Below are 24,471 nucleotides of genomic sequence, written 5' to 3' on the forward strand. Positions count from 1 at the left end.
TAAATATTTCAATTTTTTAAATGTTTTAATTGGAATATTCGTTTTTATTATTAATTAATTTTTTTTGTAAATTTTTCTGTTCTTTTGTGAATTGTATACATTCTGTTTCTACTGATGATGCCAATTTTATAAGTATAAGAATTTTTTCTAAAACTGGATTATTTTTCTGCAAATGTCGAATCCAAGATACTGCGGAATCTTTACTAGATGTACCAGTAGCACATATTGCAAAGTAAACACCATCCTCTTGCTCATGTACTGTAGGTGCTTCAACGATCTTATTTGTCTTCCAAAATGGAATTTTAATCTTGCTAACATCTACAAAGAAATATGGATAATCTTTAACGAATACAGTCAATTACTTTTAATACAATAGATATCATTAACTTACCATCAGGATCTTCATATTCATAAGTACTCTTTTCTGGGTCTGATCTCAAAATAAAGTAATCGACTGACTGATTTGCAATCCAAATCTTGAAAGGACCTTCTACGTACATAGGCAAATCCTTCCTTAATTTAAAATGTTGTGCTACTAAATCTTTTTGAATGGGACTCATAGCAGATATTATCCATGTATCTTCAATAGATTCCTCTATATCTTTTGTCTCAAATTCAGATATAAGTGTTGTTACATCAACACTACTTATCTTTTGTATTGCTATTCTGGCAAGTATTTTTGGATCTGTAGGTACTGGTATAGGAACAGGCCAAGGATTTAAATTTTTAAACTTAGGCATCCAATATAACATTCGCCATAATTTTTTCAATGGTCTACCATGTTTACCAAAAATATTTAAAAGAATATCTTGTATTTCTTCATCAGGTATTATGTTATTATCTTCCATTTGTTGTAATAGATCAATAGCAGTATCTTGATGTTTTGGATAATATTTGAACACGACATTAAAATAATTTTTTGGAATATATGGTCCTTTTGGAAAAATATTTAATAAGGCTTTATAAACTTCAATATCTTTGTTTATACCATAATCTTTCATGTATTTCAAAGCTAATTTAATAAATGCTATTTGACCTCTTTTATATTTTTCTTGTTCATAAATCCTTATAATGTCAATGAAAGTCTCTTTTCGTTTTTCTTTTGCATTTTCAAACAAAGATATCATAAGGGTATTACTTTTCTTTGTTTCCTCTTCTTTATAAAGATTTTGAGCAATGTGGAATAAACGATTTGTCGTTAAAGGCAGAATTAAACAATTTTGTTCATTAAATTCCTTTTTAGTTATTACAAAATACCTAAACACTAAACTATTACTGTTTATTAAATATCTAAGGAGTATTTTATTACCGATCATTTTATTTATAAGATAAATTCTTAATATATATATATATATATATATATATATATATATATACAGACTTTTTTATTATTTACTTAGATATTTAGAATTTATTTCTAAATTGTATGTATTAACAATCTAACCTCATTTACTTCGAATGTGTTTTGAGAAAACAGAGCGCTACTCTGTATGATTCCATTGATAAATTGGACTTATCAAAGCATTGTTGATAAAACAATTTATTATTTTAATATTGATAGTTAAAGTAATGTTTATAAATAAAATAACATTTATAATAACGATAATAAATTTACGGATATTAATTAAATTAATATAGCACATGTATTGTCAAAACAATCATTAATTCATGTATTGATTTGATGTTGCGAGGGTGAACATAATGTCTTAGAAGTTCAAACTTCGCGATAGTGATTGTAAAGAATATTATTAAATTCATTTATATAAAATGTCTCAGCAAGAATCAATATATGATTTAGCTTATCGTGGTAAGACGTCAGATGTGAAAATTCTACTTAATGAAACTGAATCTTTGAAAACACAAACAGACGGCGTAAGTATTCAAATTTAGTAAACTATGATCGACGATTGAGGTTATAAAATGAACATTAAACTGCATATTTGTTTTTTAGAATGGACGAATGTTGATACATTGGAGTGCTTTAGGCGGACACGATGATCTAGTTAGATATTTATTATCTCTCGGTGTACCGGTTGATCCAACAGACGACGTGAGTTTATATTTTGTTTATTTTGTATCACGATGACAAAACTGGCAAGGAAGATTTCATTTCGTACGTAATATAAATGAGCGGGTAATTTCAATATTCTTTTTTTACGTATACCTATATCACTCGTAAAAAACGTACGATATTGTCTTGCATTGAATTTTCGCACCATTAATTATGAAAAAAATTTAAATAATGAAATATAATTTTAAACAATTTTTTTATTCAATGATCATTTCATAGACGAATATGACACCATTAATTTTGGCAGCCTCTGCTGGACGAGAAAAAGTTGTTAACACTTTGCTTGCCGAAAGTGCAAATGTTAATGCAAAGACTGTGGATGGACATTCGGCATTGCAATACGCAGCATCGAAAAATTGGAAGTCAATATGCGTTGCATTGCTCGAAAAATATGCGGATATAAATATCACTGACAAAAGAGGAGCGACTCCTATGCACAGAGCTGCTTCAAAAGGAAATATTGCAATAGTTAAATTGTTAATAGAATATGGAAAAGATTTAAAGATAGGTCTTGTATTATTTGATGATTTTTGTGAACATAATTAATGAATCTCATCTTATGTTAATATATGAATGTTATGTGAATCATTTATTTTAGATCAAAAGGACGCATATGGAAATACCGCGTTGCATCTAGCTTGCGAGGAAGATCGTTTGGAAGAAGCAAAATTGTTGGTTATAAATGGCGCCGATATAACGTTAACCAACAAAGAACGCAAAACACCATTAGATCTGGCGAGTCCTAGATTAGCTCGAACGCTTAAACAACTAAAGGAAGACCCGATAACAACTTAATGCTTTTTTTGTTATATGTCAATTATACTTGAATGTATTGATTGTCTGTTATGGAAAAAAAAAGAAAAAAAAAAGAAAAAATAAATAAATAAATAAAACAATACTTTCTACGCGTGATTATATAAATAAAAAGACTCCATGATTAGTGCTTAATTTGATCTACTATTTCAGCATTTATTATACTTTTTTCTTATATACTTATGATGCAATCAACGTTTATATTTATTCCATATAAAACATATCAAAACTCTTCCTTCCACGTTATTTCAAACTTCTCACTTTTCACTCCTAGTTTCATTGTATATGACGCTAACCCCGATTATCGAATACTTTCACAATGATCACTTCTCGTTACAGTTTCAATTAATTATCATGTCCTTTACGTTGCATTTGAAAATGTTTTCTTTTATTTTTTTAATCTTTTTTTTTTTGTATGCGGTAACGGCAAATAGGACATGATACAAAAAAAATAAAAAATAAAAAAACAACGAGAAATGAACATCTCAAAGCGATTATATACACAATTCACAGTGGTCACAAATGGAAAAATTTCTAGTATTAAGAGATTGCATATCATTTTAATCGGCTTTAAGCATCGACATGATATGTTGCCTCTGAAATCAACAGCACGTATAATGGCAGTTCCGTTTTATTTGTTTGTTTGTTCTTTTACTTTTCTTATTTTCAGAATCATGCCTTCGAAATTTTGCCTAAAATATCTCTAGGAAGCCATAGTTTAACACCTTATTTCGTTTAATATATTAAAGGCCTATTATTAATTAGTATTTCCATGTTTGCTAGTCGCATCAAAATATATTCTAACCCTGGCACAATGTTTGCTATAAATGCCTTTTGGTACAAAGGATTCCATAAAATGTGTATGTAAAAAATGCATGTATAAAACATCTTCACGATACTTGGGTCGATGATCGCTTTAACGCAATTTGTGAAATTTGCATCTATATATTTGAATCCACCCAAGTCAGACGAATTTGAGTCACAATGTATTTTCTTTTTTTCACATTCCTTTTTTTCTTTTCTTTTAATCGTTTCCCTAATCAGTTCATTTCAAAAGGTTAATAACAACTGAATAGTTAAATCAAAAAATCATAAATAAAATTATAATGTCTTAAGTACAAAAAAAATAAAGTCTTTGCGTCACACTGTTATCTAACTTCCCCAAAAATGTAATTGTGCTTAGAATTAATAGAGGAATCAAATCTTAAACGCAACGATCGTATGAATGCAATGATATAACGTGACAAATATTACACTATAGTATAAATATTTCACCTAAATGTTAATCGCTAAAGAGAAAGCAAGCAGTATGTACGAAAGACGAAATGCAATTGAAAACTTCAAATGTACGAACCTTTTAAAATGAAACTGGAGTACAACTATCCTTCTCAATTTGTCGTATTTTATTTATATGATCCGCATAGTATTAGTTTAATTGTGATACTATTTGTGATAATAATAAAATATTATAATAATTAATAATACTAATAATAATAATAATAATAATAATAATAATAATAATAATAATAATAATAATAATAATAATAATAATAATAAAATTAATAATATATATATGTGTATGTGTGTGTTGGAGGATGTTGTTCATAGCAACAAAAATATAATGTAATAATAATAATAATAATAATAATAATAATAATATTAATAATAATAATAATAATAATAATAATAATAATAATAATAATAATAAAGACTAATATCTTAATGCTATCTAATAGTTTTGTTAAGTTGTTATAAATTATGCAGTAATCCGCTTTGTTATTGACTTCTATTTTTCTCGATTACAACTTCTGCATCATATCAATTTAAAATCATGCTTGCATTCATACCGCTCGGCGGTCAAGTTATTAATTAATAAGTTGTAAAATTATATACATATCCTTAAACAAAAAAGACTCTTCTTCTTCTTCTTCTTACACTCGACGTCTCATGGCATTTTATGGGAAGCATATAAAACTCTAGTGAAAATAAGGAAGAAAACAAGTAGAGTAGTATACAAACAAAGAAATAATTACTTCCTATAAACTATTATCCAATTCGCAGGATCAATATACAAAGATCCATCTTTATATATCTCTTAATAGCACTCTTAAGAAACAGGACTTTTATGCGTTATCCTCCTTGTAAAATTTTATCACTGAAAGCGAATATTAGATCGAATGTACTAAATTCAATTGACTTTATATAGTCGATGTTTACATAAGATCGAGAAATTCCGCTATCGTTGTCGCTTCGTAACGTGACGCAGGCTGTTTTCCTCGTTTTTGCACATTTTAAAAGATTTATAGGATTTCAATTAGTATTTTCTTCCCCGTCGATACTTTCGTCTTGCGTTGTCGAATCATCACCGGACCCTCCAGTTTGTACAGATCCACGTTTTAGCCTCGTAGAGCTCAAACTTATAGCTGGTCCACCACGCCTTTAAACAAATTTACGAAAAGAGGGTTGCGTGTTATGCGCCTATAGAAAGGTCTTATACTCCAATTGCATTTATAATTATTTCATTATTTCGAAAATGTCAATTATCCGAATTGTCTATTAGATATTTACCTCAATTTGTTCTTCAGATTTGCTACTTCACGTGTAAGTTCCTCTTGAGATTCCAGCATATCATCCATCTCTCTTTGAGCTTTTCGCTTCATAGCTTTGTGTCTACTGATTTCCTCTTCTGCTTCATCTAACTGTCTTTTCAGTGTCTTCATTCTAGCATTTACTTTTTCTACTTGCTCCTTGTATTGATCGGCGTTTCTCCTCTCATCTTCTAATTGTATAGTCATTTCTTTCAATTTCTTTTCTAATTTGCGATTGATCTTTTGTTGAGCAAACCTTTCCTTTGCTTCCGTCTCCAGTTGCTCGTCCAAATTATTTATCTTCGATTCTAATTGCTGTATTGTAGCTTTTGTCTTGGCACGTTGAGCAGTTTCTAATTCGGCAAGTTTTGCTTTCAATTCCTTGTTTTGTCTTTCCAATAGCATTCTGTGAGATTCAAGTTTCTGTGTCGTAGATCGTTCGGTAGCCAAATCAGTCGACAATTGTTCTATTGAGATCTGTCCCTTTCTTGCACGATCCACAGCGACCTCAGAAATGGATTGTTCCTCTTCTAATTCTTCTTCCAAAGTAGCGATTCTTGCTTCAAGTCTACGCTTCTCATCGAGCATTAAAGTTCCCTTATTAGCATTGTTGTTAACTTCCTCTTGAAGTTCATCTCTCTCGTTTTCAGCCGCTCGTCTAGCGCGTTCGCTGTTAGCCAAGTCTTCCGTTAGTTGCATCAAATCCGCTTCAAGACTCTTTACTTTCCTTTCCGATTCTTTCGCACCAGCTGCTAATTCATCCCTAGCCGCCCTGAATTCTTCTATTTCTCTAGTATAATCCTTTATTTGTACTTGTAATTTTTTCAATTGTTTCAATGCATCCTCTTTCACTTTGTTATGAATCTCCAATTGTTGCTCCATATCTTTGTAATCGCTCTCCATCTTTTTACGTTGAGCTATCGCAGCCGCCCGTTGCTTTCTTTCGTCATCTAATTCGGCTTCAACATCACGTAATTGCTTGACCAACCCTCGGCGCTTTTCTTCCGCTTGTTCCTCCTTCGCTTGAAGATCTCTTTCGAATTGCGCACGTAAAGCTTGCATATTTACTTCCAATCTTAATTTTGCATCTTCAGTAAACTGCAATTCGTCTTCCAATTCTTCTACTTGAGATCTTTGTTCAGCCAATTGCGATTCCAAAGCACGTTTAGCTTTTTCCAATTCATGTACGTTTTTGTCAGCTGTACCTTGATTATTCACCAACTCATCCAATTCCGATTGGAGCCCGCGACGTCCTCTTTCTAATTCTTCGACCTTCTCATTAAGTTCGTCTAATTCTCGCGTTAATGAAAGAACTCTAGTTTCTTTCTCACGTGCTTCTCTTTCCGCGTTGTCTCTCTGTTCCGCATATTGTTCCGACACGGCCTTCTCTTCTGCAAGTACCTTGTCGAAATTCTTCTGTTTCTTTTCTAATTCTAGCACCTTGGCTCGTTGCACTTCCAATTCGATGATACTGTCTTCCAATTCGGCTTGTATCTTCTTTTTCGATTTATCTAACTTGTCATTAGCTGCTTGCAATTCTTCAACTTGTCTTTGAAGTGCCTCGATATCTTTTGCGCAACGTTTCCTACTTTCTTCCAATGCTGCTGCCGCTTCTGCCTCTTCCTCGGCACGTTTCTTCGCTTCTACCAGCTGAGCGTTCAAATTCAAAACTTGTTTTTCCAAGCCACGTTTTGCCTCCTCTTCTTCTTCTAATTGTTCATGTATACTTTCCTTCTCACTTTCCAACGCACGAAGTTTCGAACTTAATGCAAGCTTCTGTCTGGTCTCTTCCTCTAATTGTTGTTGAAGTTCCGTGAATTGTGATTCACACGTTGCCGATGCTTTTATAGCGGCTGAAGCCTTCAATTCCGCTGCTTCTAATTGTTGCATAACGCTTTCAGCCTCTTGCTGAAGTTTCGTTACCTTTTCTACCAATTCTTGTTTGTTTCTCTCAATTTCACCTAATTTGGCGCTGACATCGGCTAACTGTTGCTCTGCTTGTTTACGACGACGATCAGATTCTTGTCTGCTCGCACTAATCGATCTCAATTCAGTAGCCAAATCTGCATTTTCAGCCTCGAGAGAACCCTTTGCTTTCTCTAAAGCAGCTTTAGTTTTCTTCAAGGCATCCATTTGTTCGTTCAAAGCTGTTAACTCTTGCGTATGTTTATGTCGCATATCGGATAACGTAGCTTCGTGTACCGATGTTTCTTCCTCAAGATTCTTCTTCAAAGTAGCTAATTCTTGTTCACGTTTGCTTCTTAATTCTTGCTGGGCTGCAGTAGTATCCAATGAATCCAGTAATTCGTTTTTCAATGCTTCCAATTCCTCGTTTAAATCTCGCTTTAATTTTTCTGCCTTACTACGCGCCGCTTTTTCTGCTTCTAAATCTTCCTGCAATTCGGCTAATTGCGATTCCAATTCTCTTAACGCTTTTTGTGCTTGCGCCTTTGCCGCACCTTCTTCGTCCATCTTTGCCATCACTTGATTCAGTTCCTCTTCGCGTTTTCCCAATTGCAATTGTAATTCTTCGACTTGCGTTTTTCTTTCGGAAAGTTGTTCCTTCAAATCCGACACTTCGGTTTCCACTTTTCTCTTCGATCTATCCACTTCCTGTCGTTGTTGATGATCCTTAAGTAATCTCTCTTCGAGGTCCGCTATGGTTGCTTCGTGTTTCGCTTTTAATTTTGATAAATGTTTTGCTTTCTCTTCTTCTTCTGCCAAAGTTTGAGACAAATCGTTCGCGCGTTCCTCGAGAATTTTTTTCTCCTTGAGCAGTTTCTGATTGGTATCATCCGAAAGTGCAAGGTCTTCCTCGAGTTTCTTAATTTTTGCATCGCACTGTACCTTTTCAAGCTGTAGTTTCTGTCTAGCAGCCTCTTCCTCTTCCAATTGCTCTTCTAAATCGCTTATGTTCAATTGCAATTTTTTCTTCTCTTGTGTCAATGCCGCACTCCTCTCTTCCTCCTCTTCGATGCGCGCTTCCAAATCATGCAATATCTCTTCTAACTCCTGCTTACGCGCAGCCAATCTTGCTCGCATTTCCTCCGCCTCGGCGCAAAGTTCTACCTCAGCTTGCAACTGTTCGGCTAACATCGTTTTCTCTTCGATGGCTTGTTGATACTTACGTTCGTATTCTTGGGCAGAGTGTAATTGTGATTCGAGTTTATCTCGAACTTGCTTCAATTCGTCTTCCTTTTGGGTGAGTTTCTCTTCTTGTTTTGTTACCTCTAACAAAGGCTTCACTTTGGTGTAAAGTCTCCACCATTGCCAATTACGAAGCTTCAAGTAAGCTGCACAGTTCCTTTGTATAATACGAATGGCGTTCAATTGTTGTAAACGTTTCTGATAATTGCGACGTGCCAAGAAACCACGACAGAATGCTTGGAAGTTTACGATCAAATCGGTTATCTTGTAATCTCTTTCCTCTTCGAGATGAGCCAAAACACCGGCACGGAAGAATATCTTTGATTGACCAACTCGATAAAGGTTTGGATCCAATTCTAATGCTTGAATCTAGAAAGAAACGAATAAAAATAAGAATCAATGTGCTTTTAAGCAAAATTTCGTATTAAAGAGAAGATACATACCATTTTCTCGCAAGCCTTCTTCCCGTCCATGAAACCTTTCGGGATAACGTTCGGTGTGAGTAATTCATAACGCTGTCTAAATTCCTGGAATGGAATTCTATTTGGGAAACCTTGTCTGCAGATACGTATTCCCTCTAACACACCGTTACATCGTAATTGATCCAATACTAAAGGAGCATCTATTTTACCAGCTCTTTTCTCATGATTTGGAATAATACACCTGACAAAGTTCGGATTGGTATTTTTCAGGGTCAACATTAATTTAGCCAATTGCTCTTTATACAGTTGAGATACCGTTCTAAACATGCCTTTTCTAGTCCTTGCACCAAACTGTGTATCCGTCAGCGCTTGTTGCGCCATGCCTACGATTTCAGCGTCTTTCCAAATATGGCAGACGAATGGATCCTGGGATGCCTGTAAAAGGCTCACCACGTTCTCGTTCAATGGATCCATGTTTTTCATTAGCCATTTGGCCGCCGAATAATCCACTTTACCGGCATAATGTATAATAGCAAAGTCAGCGACACCTCGAAAATCTGTTTTCATAAATTTGGGATGCACGCTGTGTGCACCGACGAGTTTCTCGACGAACGTTTTATCGGTCGCTTTGGGGAACCAACATTCTTCGTCCAATAAAGCCATGATACCCATTGGTTTGTCGATCAAATCGATCGTAGGTTGAAGATCAAGTCCAAAGTCGATGAATTTCCATTCGATACCTTCTCGCTGATACTCCTCTTGCTCGAGAATGAACATAGTGTGATTGAATAACTGTTGTAACTTTTCATTCGTGTAATTAATGCATAGCTGTTCGAAGGAATTCAATTCGAATATCTCAAAACCGGCCATATCTAAGATACCTATAAAACTGGCACCTTGTCTTTTCGTTCTATCCAAAGATCTATTGATCCTGTTAACTAACCAACGAAACATTCGTTCGTAGCATGCCTTTGATATAGCTTCCACCGCAAATTCTACCTGTTCCTTTGTCTGTGCTTTAGTTACAAAGTCCCTACCGACTTTGATTCGAGGTTTTAAGAAAGCTTTTGTCATTTCTGTTACACTGAGACCTAACAGATGAGATATTTTTTGTGCTACTGTATTATCAGGTAAAGTCGCTTGATCGGAATTACGTTCTTGACGGAATTGCATGGAACCGAATAGCATCACTGCAGAAACAATGCGGAAGATCGATGAGAAATCTTCGTTAGTCATACCCATGATGTGCATCGATTTCACTGTTGAGAAGAATTCAGCGGAATCATCGACTCCTGGTACAGGCAGAATACCATTGGATAAGAACGGATAATGTTTAGGGTCCTCCAATATAAATTCCTCTGTAAAGAAAAAAAGAAAAATGTAATAATCAAACGTTCTTATATTTCTTATCATGATCAATATATCACCTTAGTTATTTATCGGTACATACTTTTTTGTTCTGATGAGGCACCAGCAAGCAACTGGTAAAATATATGGAAAGTTCTTTCATCCTTGGCTTGTCTGATCGCTCTTGATTTCTCTAAAAGATACGTCTCAATATTTGCACCTGCGATATAACCAGAGGCATCGAAATTTATCCTAATAAATTTGCCCTAAAAGACAAGCAAGAAGAGAGAAAGAAATTGATAAATATCGTACATGAGTAAATGTTACTAATGCTAATTGTCAGAAGTGCTTACGAAACGAGACGAGTTGTCGTTCTTCACAGTCTTTGCGTTTCCGAATGCTTCTAAAATTGGATTTGCTTGAAGGAGCTGTTGTTCGAGTTCGCCCTATAATAAAATATAAAAGCAAGATGATAAGCATGGGAGATTAAAAAAAAAAAGGAAAACAGAAAAGATCATACAGATTTTTGACAAAATGTAAGCACATATAATGAATTTCAGAAAGGGTTGACAATTTCATCAACGACAATAAGTAATTCTTTTGTAATTTTTTTTTCTTTTTTATATATAAATTTTATCTCGATTATATCAATTTTAAATACTTATTGTCGTTTTTGTTTAAAATTATAGCAGGGCATAAAATATAAGCTGCCAATAAAGCATTGCATGTTCATTTATATGCTGACGATAAAAGAAAAAAAAGAAATAGAAATGCTTTCTGCGAACGACTATTTTCCATTGATGCTTTCAATATTATCTTTTTTTTTCCAATATCTTTATTGTCCTTTCAGAATACAGTAAAAAAAAACACTGGTATGGACTGATATCGAAAATAGACTTATATACATATACAAAGCATATACCACGATATACGGATGCATCAACATTTGATATTTTCCAAATAATAAGTAAAAGAAACGATGAGCATGAAAAACTGCAACGTATTGGCTAACTGATATTTTTGCTAAAACTTTTTACTGCCGATTGTCAATTACATCTTTTTCAAGGTATTAGTATACATATCCCCAAACAAGTTATACAAATATACACAAGCTTATTGTTAACCAATTGGAAGTACGATTATATATATATATATATATATATATATATATATATATATATATATATATATCAGGTGACCTATAACTTGAAGGTATTATCGGAGCGTAAGAATATTATAACAAATTATAGCTACAATATTATATTGGTACTATAAATTCTTGCGAAGTATCATTATATAATATTCATTTAAAAACATAATCTTTCTTCTTTTTAATATGACGATTGAAGTACTATAAAATTTGATTTAAAAAAATAAAAAAAAAAAAAAAAAGAAAAAGAAAAAAGAGAGAGAGATTAAATAATAATGAAATAGAGATAATAAAGTATTAATAGATTTTTAATACCGGCTACTTTCTAAAACTCCAAAGCGATTGAAGGATAGGAAAATTTTAAATATTAATAACACTAAGGATTAAAAGGAATAGACGACACCAATTTTACGACACCACATCCAAATAATGTTAATAATTGTTTTTTTCTCCTCCTCACATTAATTACCGCAAACTTGTCCGACACACTCCCAGATGCCTGGATCCATAAGCAGCGAGAAAAAAGTGAGGAAAGATCTTTGTTAGACAGCAATGAAAAATTAACTATTATCGTTATATATATAAATCGTTCGTTAACTGTTGCACTTTTGTTGCATTGTTTTATGTGTATATACAATTTATTAAATATTATTCATTATTACCAAAGTCCAAAACCAATTGTTAGTAAAGACAAAAAAGAAAAAAAAAAAGAAAAAAAAATAAAAATAAAAAAGAGGAAAAAAGAAGAAGCAGATAACATTGATTGCGTTTGATTGAAAATGTGATTACTGAATTTAAATACGTATAGGTTTTTGTTTTATATCGACTTACTATGATTAACGCCGGGCTTGGGGTCTATTGATGGAAGGCAGCCAAAATGTCAGCACCGAAAACGAAAGAATATTTTCAATATTAAATAACGTTCCATATTTTTTTCTTTCGAATCGATATTTCCATTTTTCTCTCCATTCTTCGTATCTTATCACGATAGGTTTATGGTAACACGTAAAGGGATCGAATGAAATCATGATAGATACAAGCACCAGGTATGAATATATGTACCTTGGGAGAAAAAAAAAAAAGAAACTAGTTGGGCCATGGCCTCGCATATGCATTGCTCTCACGGTTCACCGATCTTTGCTGTTACTCGCATATATATACGGGTATACATATATATATAATACCATATATGAGTATCTAACCAACGAGATTTCAGCTGTCCTCGCATATTATTTTATCATTTATTTATGTAACGAACTTTCATTGTCCTCTTATCCATCCTAAATCATTTCAAGCCTGGTTTAAAAGAACATGAATAATGTATCTACTCCAAAAGGAAGGATTTCTAACGTGAATGAATTTATAAACCTCTTGGTAGAACCGACGACGTGTCTTTTACTCTCGCGGTCCAAAATACAAACCCCAGTCTCTTCTCTACTGCCTTCTCGTTACCGTTTATTTACACGCTCGATACTTGCTTTTGAGGAGAGGCCAAAAAAAAAAAAATAATGATTATTATTATTATTATTTGTATCATAATTATTATTATTACTTGAAAAGATTTTTTTTTTCTTTCAGAAGATATGACTTAGGATTTTCTTCGAAGAAAGTAAATTTATGATGATACTGAAGTTTACGACAAAATCGTCTAATACGGTTTAGGAATATTGAATTATTTCCAATAAAAACATTGAAAAATAGAATTTAAAAATATTCTACATCCAAAGAGTACGTTGTTAAATTTAACAAAGTTCTTAGAAATGTATAAAATCTTCAATGTATTCAATATATTATCCATTCACTTGCATCTTCATTTGGACAAATTTAAAAGGTATTTTTCTTTGGGAAAAACTAGTTTAGGCATCGTTTTCACATGACGATGAGTCAGAGAGGATTAAGTAGGTTGCACCGTATACGCATGTGTATGCGTGTGTGTGTGTGTGTGTGTGTGTGTGTACGTGTGCGCGTGTGACTCAAAGTAACTTGGGTTGATAAATAGAGCGTTTATCTGAAAAAGGAGAGGTCCTTCGAGAGGAACGTCGCGCGTCTCTCGATGGTCGCGAGTCTGCATATACTAATGGAGATTGAAAGAAAACGAAACGCAATATAAATAGATTGAACATGATCGACGTTAGAATCCTATCATCGCCATTATTCTATCCCTATATATCATGAAGCAAGCTTGCTTAGACTAATCGAAATCGTATTAAAGTTACCGTGGCCTTCGACAGGATGACATAAATGATCGTTCTTCGTAGCAATTTATAATCTATAAATTCATACGGGCGATAACTCTATTTTCCATCTCGATAGAATAACGCTTATATTCTAATACAATTCTAAACGCGTTTAAATCATAAAAAAGATCACGATCCAAGTGTTTTTCTTTATGATAAAAATTTGTTCGTGTTTCTTTAAGAGAATATGATCCATACATCCAATTAGAAAAGATTAAACGATCGAATAGTTCCCATATTTCCCGTAAGATATTTTAGTACGCTCCAGAAACGAACGATCTTTATTTATCAAAGATGACCGTGGTTTATACGTACGTACGTCACAGTTCAAGCTTTGCATTTTCAGACGACGCATTGCTACCACGGATATATAACAAAGAGCTTACTGTATGCAATCGAGAAACGAATAAAGAAAGTCGCTATTTTTAAAGGCACTCGTAGTATATGTTTGAATAAAAGTGAATGGTAAGAAATTTATTTCGTAAAAAAGAAAAAAATAAGTAAATATCAAAATCCTAGGATAAAAAAGGAAAAAAAAAAAAAAAAAAAAGAAAAGAAAAGATAATTGTATCAAATCGATGGTATCAAAAGTATTTTTGTATTATGTTTTCTTAAATAATTTCATTTAGTACGCGTAATTATTAATTAATTATTCATGAAAATAAATCTAGAATAATGTATATCTACGTGTTACGCTATCATCGGCAAGCAGTTAACGATTTGTAATTAGTGAGATAGGATGAACGATGTATCACGTAGATCAAGAGATAAGATTACTAATTCATAATGTTTCTCTAATGGCATTTATAACAAATGTAATAACTATGAAAGTTCTCAAGTATAATTTTTATAGATTAGAGTAATACGCTTTTAATGGTCGGATCTATAACTAATTGTAAGTATACATTAACTGTACATCCTATACAATAAAATTAATAAAAATACACGTACACGTAAAGACGTCTTATTTGTATCGAGCTAATATAAACACATATATGTATAAAGAAATAAATATCACATTTAATTGGGAAATGCGCATTGTTGAGTTGTTCGAATTTAAATAAGCGGTTTGAAATGATGTCATGATTCGGAAATTGAGGTTGGAATTCCGCTAATGCGGACTCTGTGGTTACAAAATCTTCCGATTCACAGAAATGCTAACTTCCTGTCATCAATTGGCCCATTTACCTGAAGAATTCGTGAAAAACGAATCGAATTTACTGATCAAACGATATAATAAAAGTTACTGATATAAAAATCGTTACGAAACTGACTCAACTAGTTAGAATATATTAATTTAATCATTCAGTTCTCTATATTCAGTTCTAATACATATTAGAACGTTATAAAAATAATATTCGCAGATATCGGATCAGTATCAATGGAATGATTTCTTGAAATACGCGGTATCTCGATAGCGATCTCGATGACGTTTATATTCATTCACGATCGAGTTACATTAATGTCTTATACTTGTATTTATATAGATATGAATATATGTACTTTTAAATGATGAAATTATCCTTTGAATATGTATTTGCTTGAATAATGCTAAAAAGTTAAAAGTACCCTCGGAAAGATATTTTTTGATCTTTAATCGTTAGATATACTATCAACACACAATATATCTTATTAACCTAATGTTTTCCATTTAATTCATTGTTGACCGGTCACGAGTATGCTTCGAGTTTTGTATGCATGCAACTTATGTAATTATTAAAGTAAATATGCGATTCGTGCAAATTGAGAATTTTTTAATATTTTAATAATGATTTTAATTCAATTATAAACTGGAAACATTCAATTATAGCCAGAACATGGAACATATTATATTTTTTCCGTATAATGGCCGGTCACCAACACGTTTCAATATTAACGAAACAATTTTTCTTTCACCTTATCTCCTAAATTTCTTCTTAAAGAAAACAATTTTCTTTTTTCTTAGACACTCTATACATACACTGGTATCTCTCCAGAGAGAAAAAGATACAAAAAGAAACTAGAAAGAGAAAGAACATTTCTAACTTACGGACTAAAAAAGAATGTCCGTGTGTTAAGTTCTTACCGCATTGGACTTGGGTTTCGAAGCAGCAACATACGCCAGATATTGAATGACCTTCTTCGTGTTCTCGGTCTTGCCTGCTCCAGACTCACCAGTACACAAAATGGACTGATCCTCGCGATCTACAAAGTACATAACGGTTTTTTTTTCAGATATACAAATATTCTTTCCATTATCGTTTGTCGCTATTACGTCATGTACCATTTTTTCAATAGTACATTGTAAAGTATCGAAAACGTACGTTATCGTTAATAATTACCTTGTAACATCGAACGGTAGGCTGTGTCGGTGATGGCGAAAACGTGGGGTGGTACCTCGTGTCTTTTTATACCCTTATACCTTTCCATTATTTTTTCCGTATAAATCGGTAATCTTTTGTAAGGATTTACCACGACGCAGAACAGTCCGGAATACGTCTGAAATAAATAATAATATAAAATTCGATTAACTTTTCTCACGATATTATAACATAGATATTTTAATTTCAATATTTCGTAATTGTAAAGATCATGAAAAAAAAAATATTATTTCAATTAGAAATAAAAAAAAAATAGATATTGAGATTTACAAGTTTATTTTCGTATTCAAACGATATAAGTTTTATTGATTTTCTGATAAACCTTCAGTTAAATTTGATCGTTAAATAAGAAGGTAACATTTTAATTGATAATAGAGATTTAATAGTAACAGCTAAAACGTACGTAGTAATGTGTGTGTGTATGTGTGTGTGTGTGTGTGTGTGTAAAGGCACGAGTTACATACAAATGAAAAAGATACAAGCTAACATAATGTTTCTCTCCTTTATTCTCACTTTGTCTTTCGGTTAAACGCGGCCAAGTGTAGAAATTTAAGCGCCATTTACAGTTTAAGAATGTTACACCCACGCAATCCCTTCGCTCATATGTACATACGTATGTAGGTATATACATACGTGTGTGTACATATATGCGCGCGCGCACATACACACACATACCCACACAAAGAAGACACGTATACGTTGTACGCCATTTCGCGTCGAGCCAAAGAAAATAAAGGCAACGTGAGAAAGAAAAATTACTCGGTAGATAGATAACGACACGACGAGTCTCTTTCAAATCGGTCGTATTTCCATCATACTTTGTATATTTTTCTTATTAGAAAGAAACGAAATTACGTTAACGTCTAAATGATCATGCCTGCCAATAATCGCATTTATTTCAGATTTGTGCATTAACTTTCTTTTAAAGATTATAACTGTTAGTCACAACGTCAGTAAAAGTGATAGAAAAATTGATAGAAAAATATGTTTTTCTTTTTTGATCTAAAAAATGACTTAATGGACATTTGTAACTTGATTTATGTACAATTTTAATCTTTGTTTTTTATTAAATAATCCTTTAAATAATAAAAAAAGAAAAAACTTCTTCGACTGACGAGTTAGATTTTAGCAAATTGGTTGGGAAACACTGAAGAAGCTTTCAGGAGATGACCGATCGATTCTGTTTCTCTCGATTGTTCTCTCTCTCTCTCTCTCTCTCTCTCTCTCTCTCTCTCTCTCTCTCTCTCTCTCTCTCATGCTTGGTTTTCGCTTCTCGTCTTGTTTCTTTAAAGTCAAAAGAACTCTTTGAAATGGTGAAATGAACGTGTATAGACTCTTTAATCAAACGAAAAGAATCTTAGGATTGTGGAACTTGCAACTTCTCAAAAATTTGAAAACTTTTCTAAGTGAACTTTCGTCGTAGAAATATCGATCTCTGTTGCATTTAGATATTACGAAAATTTATACGATGTTTGGAAATATACAAAGTGTCGTTTTTATTTAAGGCCAAAATGATATTTTAAACATATGTATACAAAAGTATATTAATTATTAAAATAATTTATTTGTCAACGAAAATTAATTTCTTCGATTGAAATGATAAAAAGTATGAAACTGAAATGAATATGCATCCGAGGATCGACACCGATTTCCGCGTTTGTCCTCGAGAAAATAAATAATTAGTGAGGTCGTGACACGTCTTTATTGATTTATGCGTATGCCGACGAGAAACGATTTAAAATAGTGCGATAACATTAAGCGAATACTCGGATAGCAAACAAGAATCTCGCTCAAGATTGAACTTTGGATGTGCGTGGATTTTTCAACTTTCGAAAGTGTCGAGTAACGTCTGCATAATCTGTTTTTTCCTTTTATTTATTTTTCTTCTTTTTTCTGTTTTTTTTTTTGACGGTGCGATGAGATTACAAAGTTTAAAGAATCAATTTAGAAAAGTGGATAAAATTTATAAAAGGTCATCTATTTTCTTACTTTTTAATTTATTTTTTTATTGTTCATGAGCTTGAAGATTATTTGATATAATAAAGTTGCTTATGTTATTCTCAATGAAATACAAGCTAAATTCTTCCGATATCGTATTTATATTAACGTTATAGAATCATTCTAAAAGGAATAAAAACCGCTTTATGAATTTATACAAAGATTCTTCCACGTGTTAGCAACATCGTCACACCTGTTTCCCAAACTACCTACGACGTGATTCACGTGTTCACTTTCCCTCTGGCTCATACGATCTTCCAAGTATTAGTCATTCTTGTGAGAAGTTTGGTTCTCCTCTATTTTTTGTTCATCCGTTTTTTACTTAGAGAACAAAGAACGACGAGCATGCGTATACATATACTAAGTCAAACGTAAAAAGAGATAAGGAACTAATGTCAATATTACAAATTTGAAATAAAGTAGAAAGTTATTTTTTTACAAACTAAAAAACAAAGACAAGAAAACAAAAAACAGAAAAGGAAAGAGAACATTAAACAAAAAAAAAAAAAAAAAAAGAAAGAAAAAAGAAAAAAAAAATCGAATAATTCAAGCTAGATTTCAAAAAGTTTTGACCGGGGTCTTGGATCTGCAAGGACACGAAATGAGTTTTGTCTTTGATTTCTTTTTTTTTTTTTTTTTTCTTTCGTTTCCTTTCCTTTTTTTTATTCCATTTCTTCTTTTCCTTCAACGGCAAGACCATGCGAAGGTCCTCGAAACCGGTCTCGAAAGGCTCGACCTGCCTAACATTCCCGCTTATGGCCCACCGCAATAAACGCATCCTTCGACGAAAAGATACGGTACGTATATCACGAAACAGAATATATCGTATAATGATCGAGATGTATCGTATGATATAGCAGGGATCATTAAGAATACCATAAATGGTGCTCACACTTTCGAGGGCATCGTCGAAACGTGATTCAAACTTGACTTCAATTTCGCACATATTCGTAAAACTTGAAATTCATAATTCAAAAAAGGACAATCGTAATTTTACGAAATAAAATGTCCTGTTTTGCTGAAAAATATAAAAGAAGCTTAAGAATTTCATAAGTTTTAAGAAAAACTAAAGAATGTAAAATTGTATATCTTTTTTTCCTAACTCTTTCATTACTAAAAATGACTAAAATTGTCCACCAGTATTGAATTCTGTATATAAAAAAAAAAAAAAAAAAAAAAAAAAAAAAAAAGACTATAGTCATCCAATAAAATTCTACATGAATTAAGCATATCTTTATATTTTCATGGCAATCAACGTTATTTTTTTATCCTGACATTCTCTTTTTTATTCATTTATAATTCATTATATATTAATTTGATATAACTTAAATAAAAAATCAATAATTTGCATAATACAATGAGATTGCAGATATCTGAGAGCAACTTCGCTGTAGCCAAAGAGTTAAAGGGTCACGAACTCTATTTCGTTTTATCGAGAGAGAGAGAGAGAGAGAGAGAGAGAGAGAGAGAGAGAGAGAGAGAGAGAGAGAGAGAGAGAGAGAGAGAGAGAGAGAGAGAGAGAGAGAGAAATCGAGTCGGCTTTAATACTTTCTCTATCTGTTCAGAATAAGGATAAATAAAACGGATAAGTAAAAGAGAGATAAGGAGAAGGAGAAAAAGATAGAGAGAGGGAGAAGGAGAAAAAGATAGAAAGAGGTGGAAGCAGAAAAAGAAAAAGAGAGAGAGAGAGAGAGAGAGAGAGAGAGAGAGAGAGAGAGAGAGAGAAAGAAAGAGAGAGAACCGATCCTTTTATGGAGAAGATCGCAAAAGGTATAGAGTTTGAGAAGTCGCAAGGAATCGACTCGTTTTGCTTGGAAGATTGCGTCAAAGTGCCTTTAAGGCACCGCGAGAAGAAGCAGGTTAAGGACGTTCGTACTTATAAGGACTCGTCTTTGCTTTCTTGCTAGAATCGTTTCTTTCATACTCCTTTTTCTTCTTTTTTTTTTTTTCTTACTCTTTCTATGTACATATCTTTTTCTTTTTTATTTTTTTTACCCTTTCTCTCTCGATGTCTCGTTTCTCTTTCGTTCGTTTCCAACAAGCATTATCTCTATTTCTCTATTTCTTTATTCTCGTCACGACGATGACGACGAAAAGAAAATCGAGAAATTGAGAGTAGTATCGAGAGTATTTATAAATCGAGTAAATGTATGTCTCGTCATATTTTGCGTCGCGTTAGATGCAATCCTTTTATAGCACGAGTCGTACGTAATTATCGTTGTGTCGAACGTACTACATACATACATACATATATATGAGTGGCACGTTAAATACGTCAGAAAAAGTTAACTCCGTTCGTGTTAACTCTAAAACTACATGGAAAGAAGGATATAAAGTGATGTGTAAGCGCGTATGTTTATATTTATATATGAATATAATAGCACGATACAAACTAGTTTTGCTATATACCTGAAATAAACAAGTTTCATCGTATGATTTTGAGTCAGTTAATATTACGCTCTGGTTCTATAGTTTGAAATGAATTCTACCTTTCCGTGTATTTCTACATTACTCAGGAATAAAAGGAAGCACGAGGAAACAAAATAAACGTTGAAGGAAAGTTCCGCATTCGATAAGCTAGACATTAGCACGATATATTATTTTACACGCGATCCGCGTTGACCGCTGTTTAAAATGCCCGCGACATCTTTCTGCGCATGCGCGATTAGAATTTCAACCGGCAATAGATCGAACAACTTAGCGCAACTTTTCAAAGATAATCAAACCGAATAACTTTATCGTAATTTCTTTATCTTCTCGAGCATATTATCTTTTGAAAATATTCGATAATCAAATTAGTCTACGATTTTTCCCTCTTCTTTTCATCGAGAATTATTCTCGACAACACTCGGTATTCATCAGAGATGCGGTCACGATCGTATTGATCGTGAGTGTTATACACGAGAGATATTAAAGGGAGGAACTTTCGGAGGACATCGAATACTGCGTGGAAACGGGCTACGTTCGTCCGACTATACCAAAGAATATTTTGTAAAAACCGGTTTTTCGAATCCCTCTTCTATAACGGAAGGCAACTTCGTACCTCTTCGAAACGTAAACGTTTCTGAACTTAAATATCTTCGATAGGAACGGTATCTGTTATCCATATTATATACAAATCCTTTATATATATAAGGATCTTTCGTTTCACGAAATACAAAAAGAAAAAAACGAGTAGTATGAAGGATAAGAAGGAATTTTAAAAATTCCAAGCTGAAATTCAGGATTGAGGACCTTTGCAAGAGACAAAGAGAGAGAAAGAGAGAGAGAAAGAGAGAGAGAGAGAGTGAGAAAGAAAGAAAACTTGTTTGAGACGCCATTTTTCCGAGCCGATAACCGTGCACGATCGCTGGAGTCTAAGGAACTTTATTGGGCTTTGTCGTATATGTGTATGGCAAAAAGGGCGCGGCACGGGGTCGCTTGTGGAGCTGATCTCGAGTCCTCTCGAAATCCTGACGCATTCCACGTGCATGCACACAGCCGCAAATACACGCGCACATCGTTTAAATACGAAAAAAAAGAAAAAAGAAAAAAAATAAATAAATAAATAAAATAAAAACAAAGTATTCGGCGCCATCGGCGAAATTAAACGACTTCTCTCTTCATATTTAGTATACGTCCTAAGGGAAAAAAAGAAAAATAAAAAAAAATACTTTTTTGTCTAGTCGTATCGGAGCATGACGTCACCTGCTTCAGAAGGATCGCTCATGTATTCGTGAGAGAACCGATGCGTATGACGTCACTCCTGTATTACCATGCATACTTTCGTGCTGCGGAGAGTAAATGAAACGCGTGGAGAGCGTACGATCGCCTCGAATACGTTTTCCCTTTCCCTTCCTCCCACCCATCCATCTCCCATCCTCTCTCTCTCTCTCTCTCTCTCTCTCTCTCTCTCTCTCTCTCTCTCTCTCTCTCTCTCTCTTACTCACTTTTATCGAATAACAATGTCATGGCATTGGATATATGCTGGAGTGGAACTCAGAGAAGGGTCTTCATGAACGGCAAACATTGACGCCATTTTTTTTTACTTTTTTATGAAAACGTGACTGAGAGAGATATGTATGTGATTCTTGACTAGCCTCGACTCGATTAACTATTTGATTAGTCTATCTTTCAAAATGTCGAACGTAAGATCGATATTTGGAATGAATCATTCGACGAAAAATATTTTTAAAATGGAATATTTTCAAGAATATACGTATATGGTTATGTGTGTTATAGAAAGAAATAAAATTATACGAGAAGACTGTTCTGATAAATGTGCGCATTAAAAACGTGTATAAAGTTTTAAATACATGTGTATATATATATACATATATACATATATATATATACACACACACGTGTGCATGGAGAACAAAATAACTAAACTAGCGTAAACATTACAAAGATTATTAACTATCATCGACTTGGTAGGAGTTATTTATCAAAGTAATTTTTCTTTAAATTAGATTCTCTAGCTTAAGATTGATTTTTTTTATATACTCTCGGAAAAGTATGTTAAAAATGATGAATTAGTCGGAAACTTATATCTTTCAAAGTCTTACGTTATGGTAAATAACTCCGAATGCTGAGAAGTTTAGCCAGGCCCACTTGATAATTATCGATTAGGAAAGTAAAAACGAGAAGGTTACTAAAATCGCTCAAATAGGGCGAAAGAAGAAACGTGTACATATGCATATACGAGGACGGGGACGTTAATTAAATGTGACCATCTATGATCTATTCTAACGCAAATTACGTGGGTTGTTATTCGAAATACGTAGGCGATAAATAGTATAGTGCGTCGTTCAATACAGTGTACACGTATACATACATAGAATAGATAGTTGATGGGTATTAACTAGCTAGATAATACATGTAAATCATAGAACGTTATTAGAGAACGTAGATCGTTAGCCCGATGTAATCCGGATCGATTTGTGATCCCCTTTATTACCTCCGACTTAAACTGTTTTAGCAATAATAATTATCTCATCATCAATTAGAGTTACCCTCAACGGCAACTATTAGTAATAGGATTAAACGTACGTTTTTACCGTAGAAGGTAAGAAGAAATAAGAACGTTCGAATTCGTACCATATAAGGTTTGGGATAACGACGAACGAGTGAGAGAGAGTTCTCGATCGTTACACAACAGAGACATAATTTTATGGTCAACGTACGACCGTGTCTATCCGCCTGTAATCACGAAAAATATATTTCTCATCGCTTTATATATATATATATATAAAAATAACCCATCTTTTTATTAGCGAAAGTTTTCAGAGATTTCTTTTCATCTCTTTTTTTCCTCCTGACATTACATATGTATACCTACATATATGTATATTATGACGCATTCGGCGACTCCTTTTTTTTTCGTTTTTTATCATTACTAATTTATAGTCTTATCAGTATGGACAGTTTATAACCGACGTGCCCAATTTAAGATAGTTACGTTGGTTTGGATTCAAGTAACGTAATTCGTCGCTCAAATTGACGTTCATTGAACACGTCAGCTGTTCAGTGTTTTTTCTCTTTTTTTTTTTTTTTTTTTTTTTTTTTTTTTTTTTTCATTTTTTCTTTTTTTGTCTTTTTTTGTTAGTTTTCTCTTAATAAATTCAATGGCTACATTAAATCCTTTATACCACGCGCAGGTATATTACTCCTTAAGTCGATATATAAGACAAAGTTTCTCCGATAACTTATTCTCGCGAGTTTGTCCTCGGAGAAACACTAGCAGGAAAATTCCAAAATGTAATCTATCCCCTTTACTCTTCTCTTCGTAATTCATAGTCCAACCGTTACTTTGACATGCACGATCGCGTTTCTTCTCTCGCGTGTATGCGACTAGTACACATAGTATACGATGAATATTAATCGAAGCAAAGTCTTCGACCTGGGTTCTATTACGATCGAGATAATAGAGATTTCTGGATGAAAATTCGTAATTAAAAATCTATAAAATATTTATAGTTTATTTCACGAAGCTTGTTTCAATCATCATCTTTATCAGCAAGTAAAGCGAGGAAGAATTTCGAAGAATTTATATATAGGAAAAGAGAGAAAAAAAAAGAAACAGTAAATAAAAGTAAAGGAAAGACGAGCCCAATCTCGTGCTCTCAAAGACATTACAAAATAATTTGCTGACGAATTGGTAATACGATAGAACAAGCTCTCTAGATACACGTATACGTTCGTCAGAGGATTCTTGGCGTTATTACTCGACGGTAGAAAATAAAGATAGCACCAAATTTACAAGGTCTTATTCGAATACGTTAAAGAACTTATTCGATGGATAATTTGATTCAAAATGACGAATCATTATGGATGGAACGAACGCACAAGAGATTCTT

The 24,471-nt window shown here is 33.1% G+C and overlaps 3 protein-coding genes across 5 annotated transcripts in view; 1 reads left to right on the forward strand and 2 right to left on the reverse strand.

Moving 5' to 3' along the window:
• Positions 1-23: 23 nt before the first annotated feature.
• Positions 24-4,448, reverse strand: LOC124946541 (evolutionarily conserved signaling intermediate in Toll pathway, mitochondrial). Its single transcript, XM_047487330.1, has 2 exons — positions 392-4,448; positions 24-318 (listed from the first exon to the last, which is right to left on the reverse strand). The coding sequence occupies exons 1-2, from the start codon at positions 1,314-1,316 to the stop codon at positions 26-28; spliced, it is 1,218 nt and encodes a 405-aa protein (XP_047343286.1). The 5' UTR covers positions 1,317-4,448; the 3' UTR covers positions 24-25.
• LOC124946543 (26S proteasome non-ATPase regulatory subunit 10-like) lies at positions 1,668-2,969 on the forward strand. The gene is made up of 4 exons (XM_047487333.1): positions 1,668-1,872; positions 1,952-2,050; positions 2,291-2,579; positions 2,670-2,969. Exons 1-4 carry the CDS (start codon positions 1,768-1,770, stop codon positions 2,864-2,866), a joined length of 690 nt encoding a protein of 229 aa, XP_047343289.1. The 5' UTR covers positions 1,668-1,767; the 3' UTR covers positions 2,867-2,969.
• Positions 4,449-4,656: 208 nt separating the features above from the next.
• The window catches only part of LOC124946536 (myosin heavy chain, non-muscle), a 24,760-nt gene continuing 4,945 nt past the window's right edge, over positions 4,657-24,471 (reverse strand). Inside the window, exons 2-10 of one of the 3 annotated variants that reach the window (XM_047487319.1) lie at positions 16,097-16,253; positions 15,841-15,959; positions 12,370-12,393; positions 11,999-12,037; positions 10,742-10,834; positions 10,492-10,654; positions 9,063-10,399; positions 5,453-8,988; positions 4,657-5,321 (exon numbers count right to left, since the gene is read on the reverse strand). In XM_047487319.1, the coding sequence (XP_047343275.1) occupies positions 5,195-5,321; positions 5,453-8,988; positions 9,063-10,399; positions 10,492-10,654; positions 10,742-10,834; positions 11,999-12,037; positions 12,370-12,393; positions 15,841-15,959; positions 16,097-16,253 (5,595 nt within the window). In that variant the 3' untranslated portion in view covers positions 4,657-5,194. The remainder of the gene's footprint in view (positions 5,322-5,452; positions 8,989-9,062; positions 10,400-10,491; positions 10,655-10,741; positions 10,835-11,998; positions 12,038-12,369; positions 12,394-15,840; positions 15,960-16,096; positions 16,254-24,471) is intronic. The other 2 variants (XM_047487320.1, XM_047487321.1) reach the window with 2 other exon arrangements.

Source organism: Vespa velutina, chromosome 2, assembly GCF_912470025.1.
Source record: "Vespa velutina chromosome 2, iVesVel2.1, whole genome shotgun sequence".
Taxonomy (NCBI): Eukaryota; Metazoa; Arthropoda; class Insecta; order Hymenoptera; family Vespidae; genus Vespa; species Vespa velutina.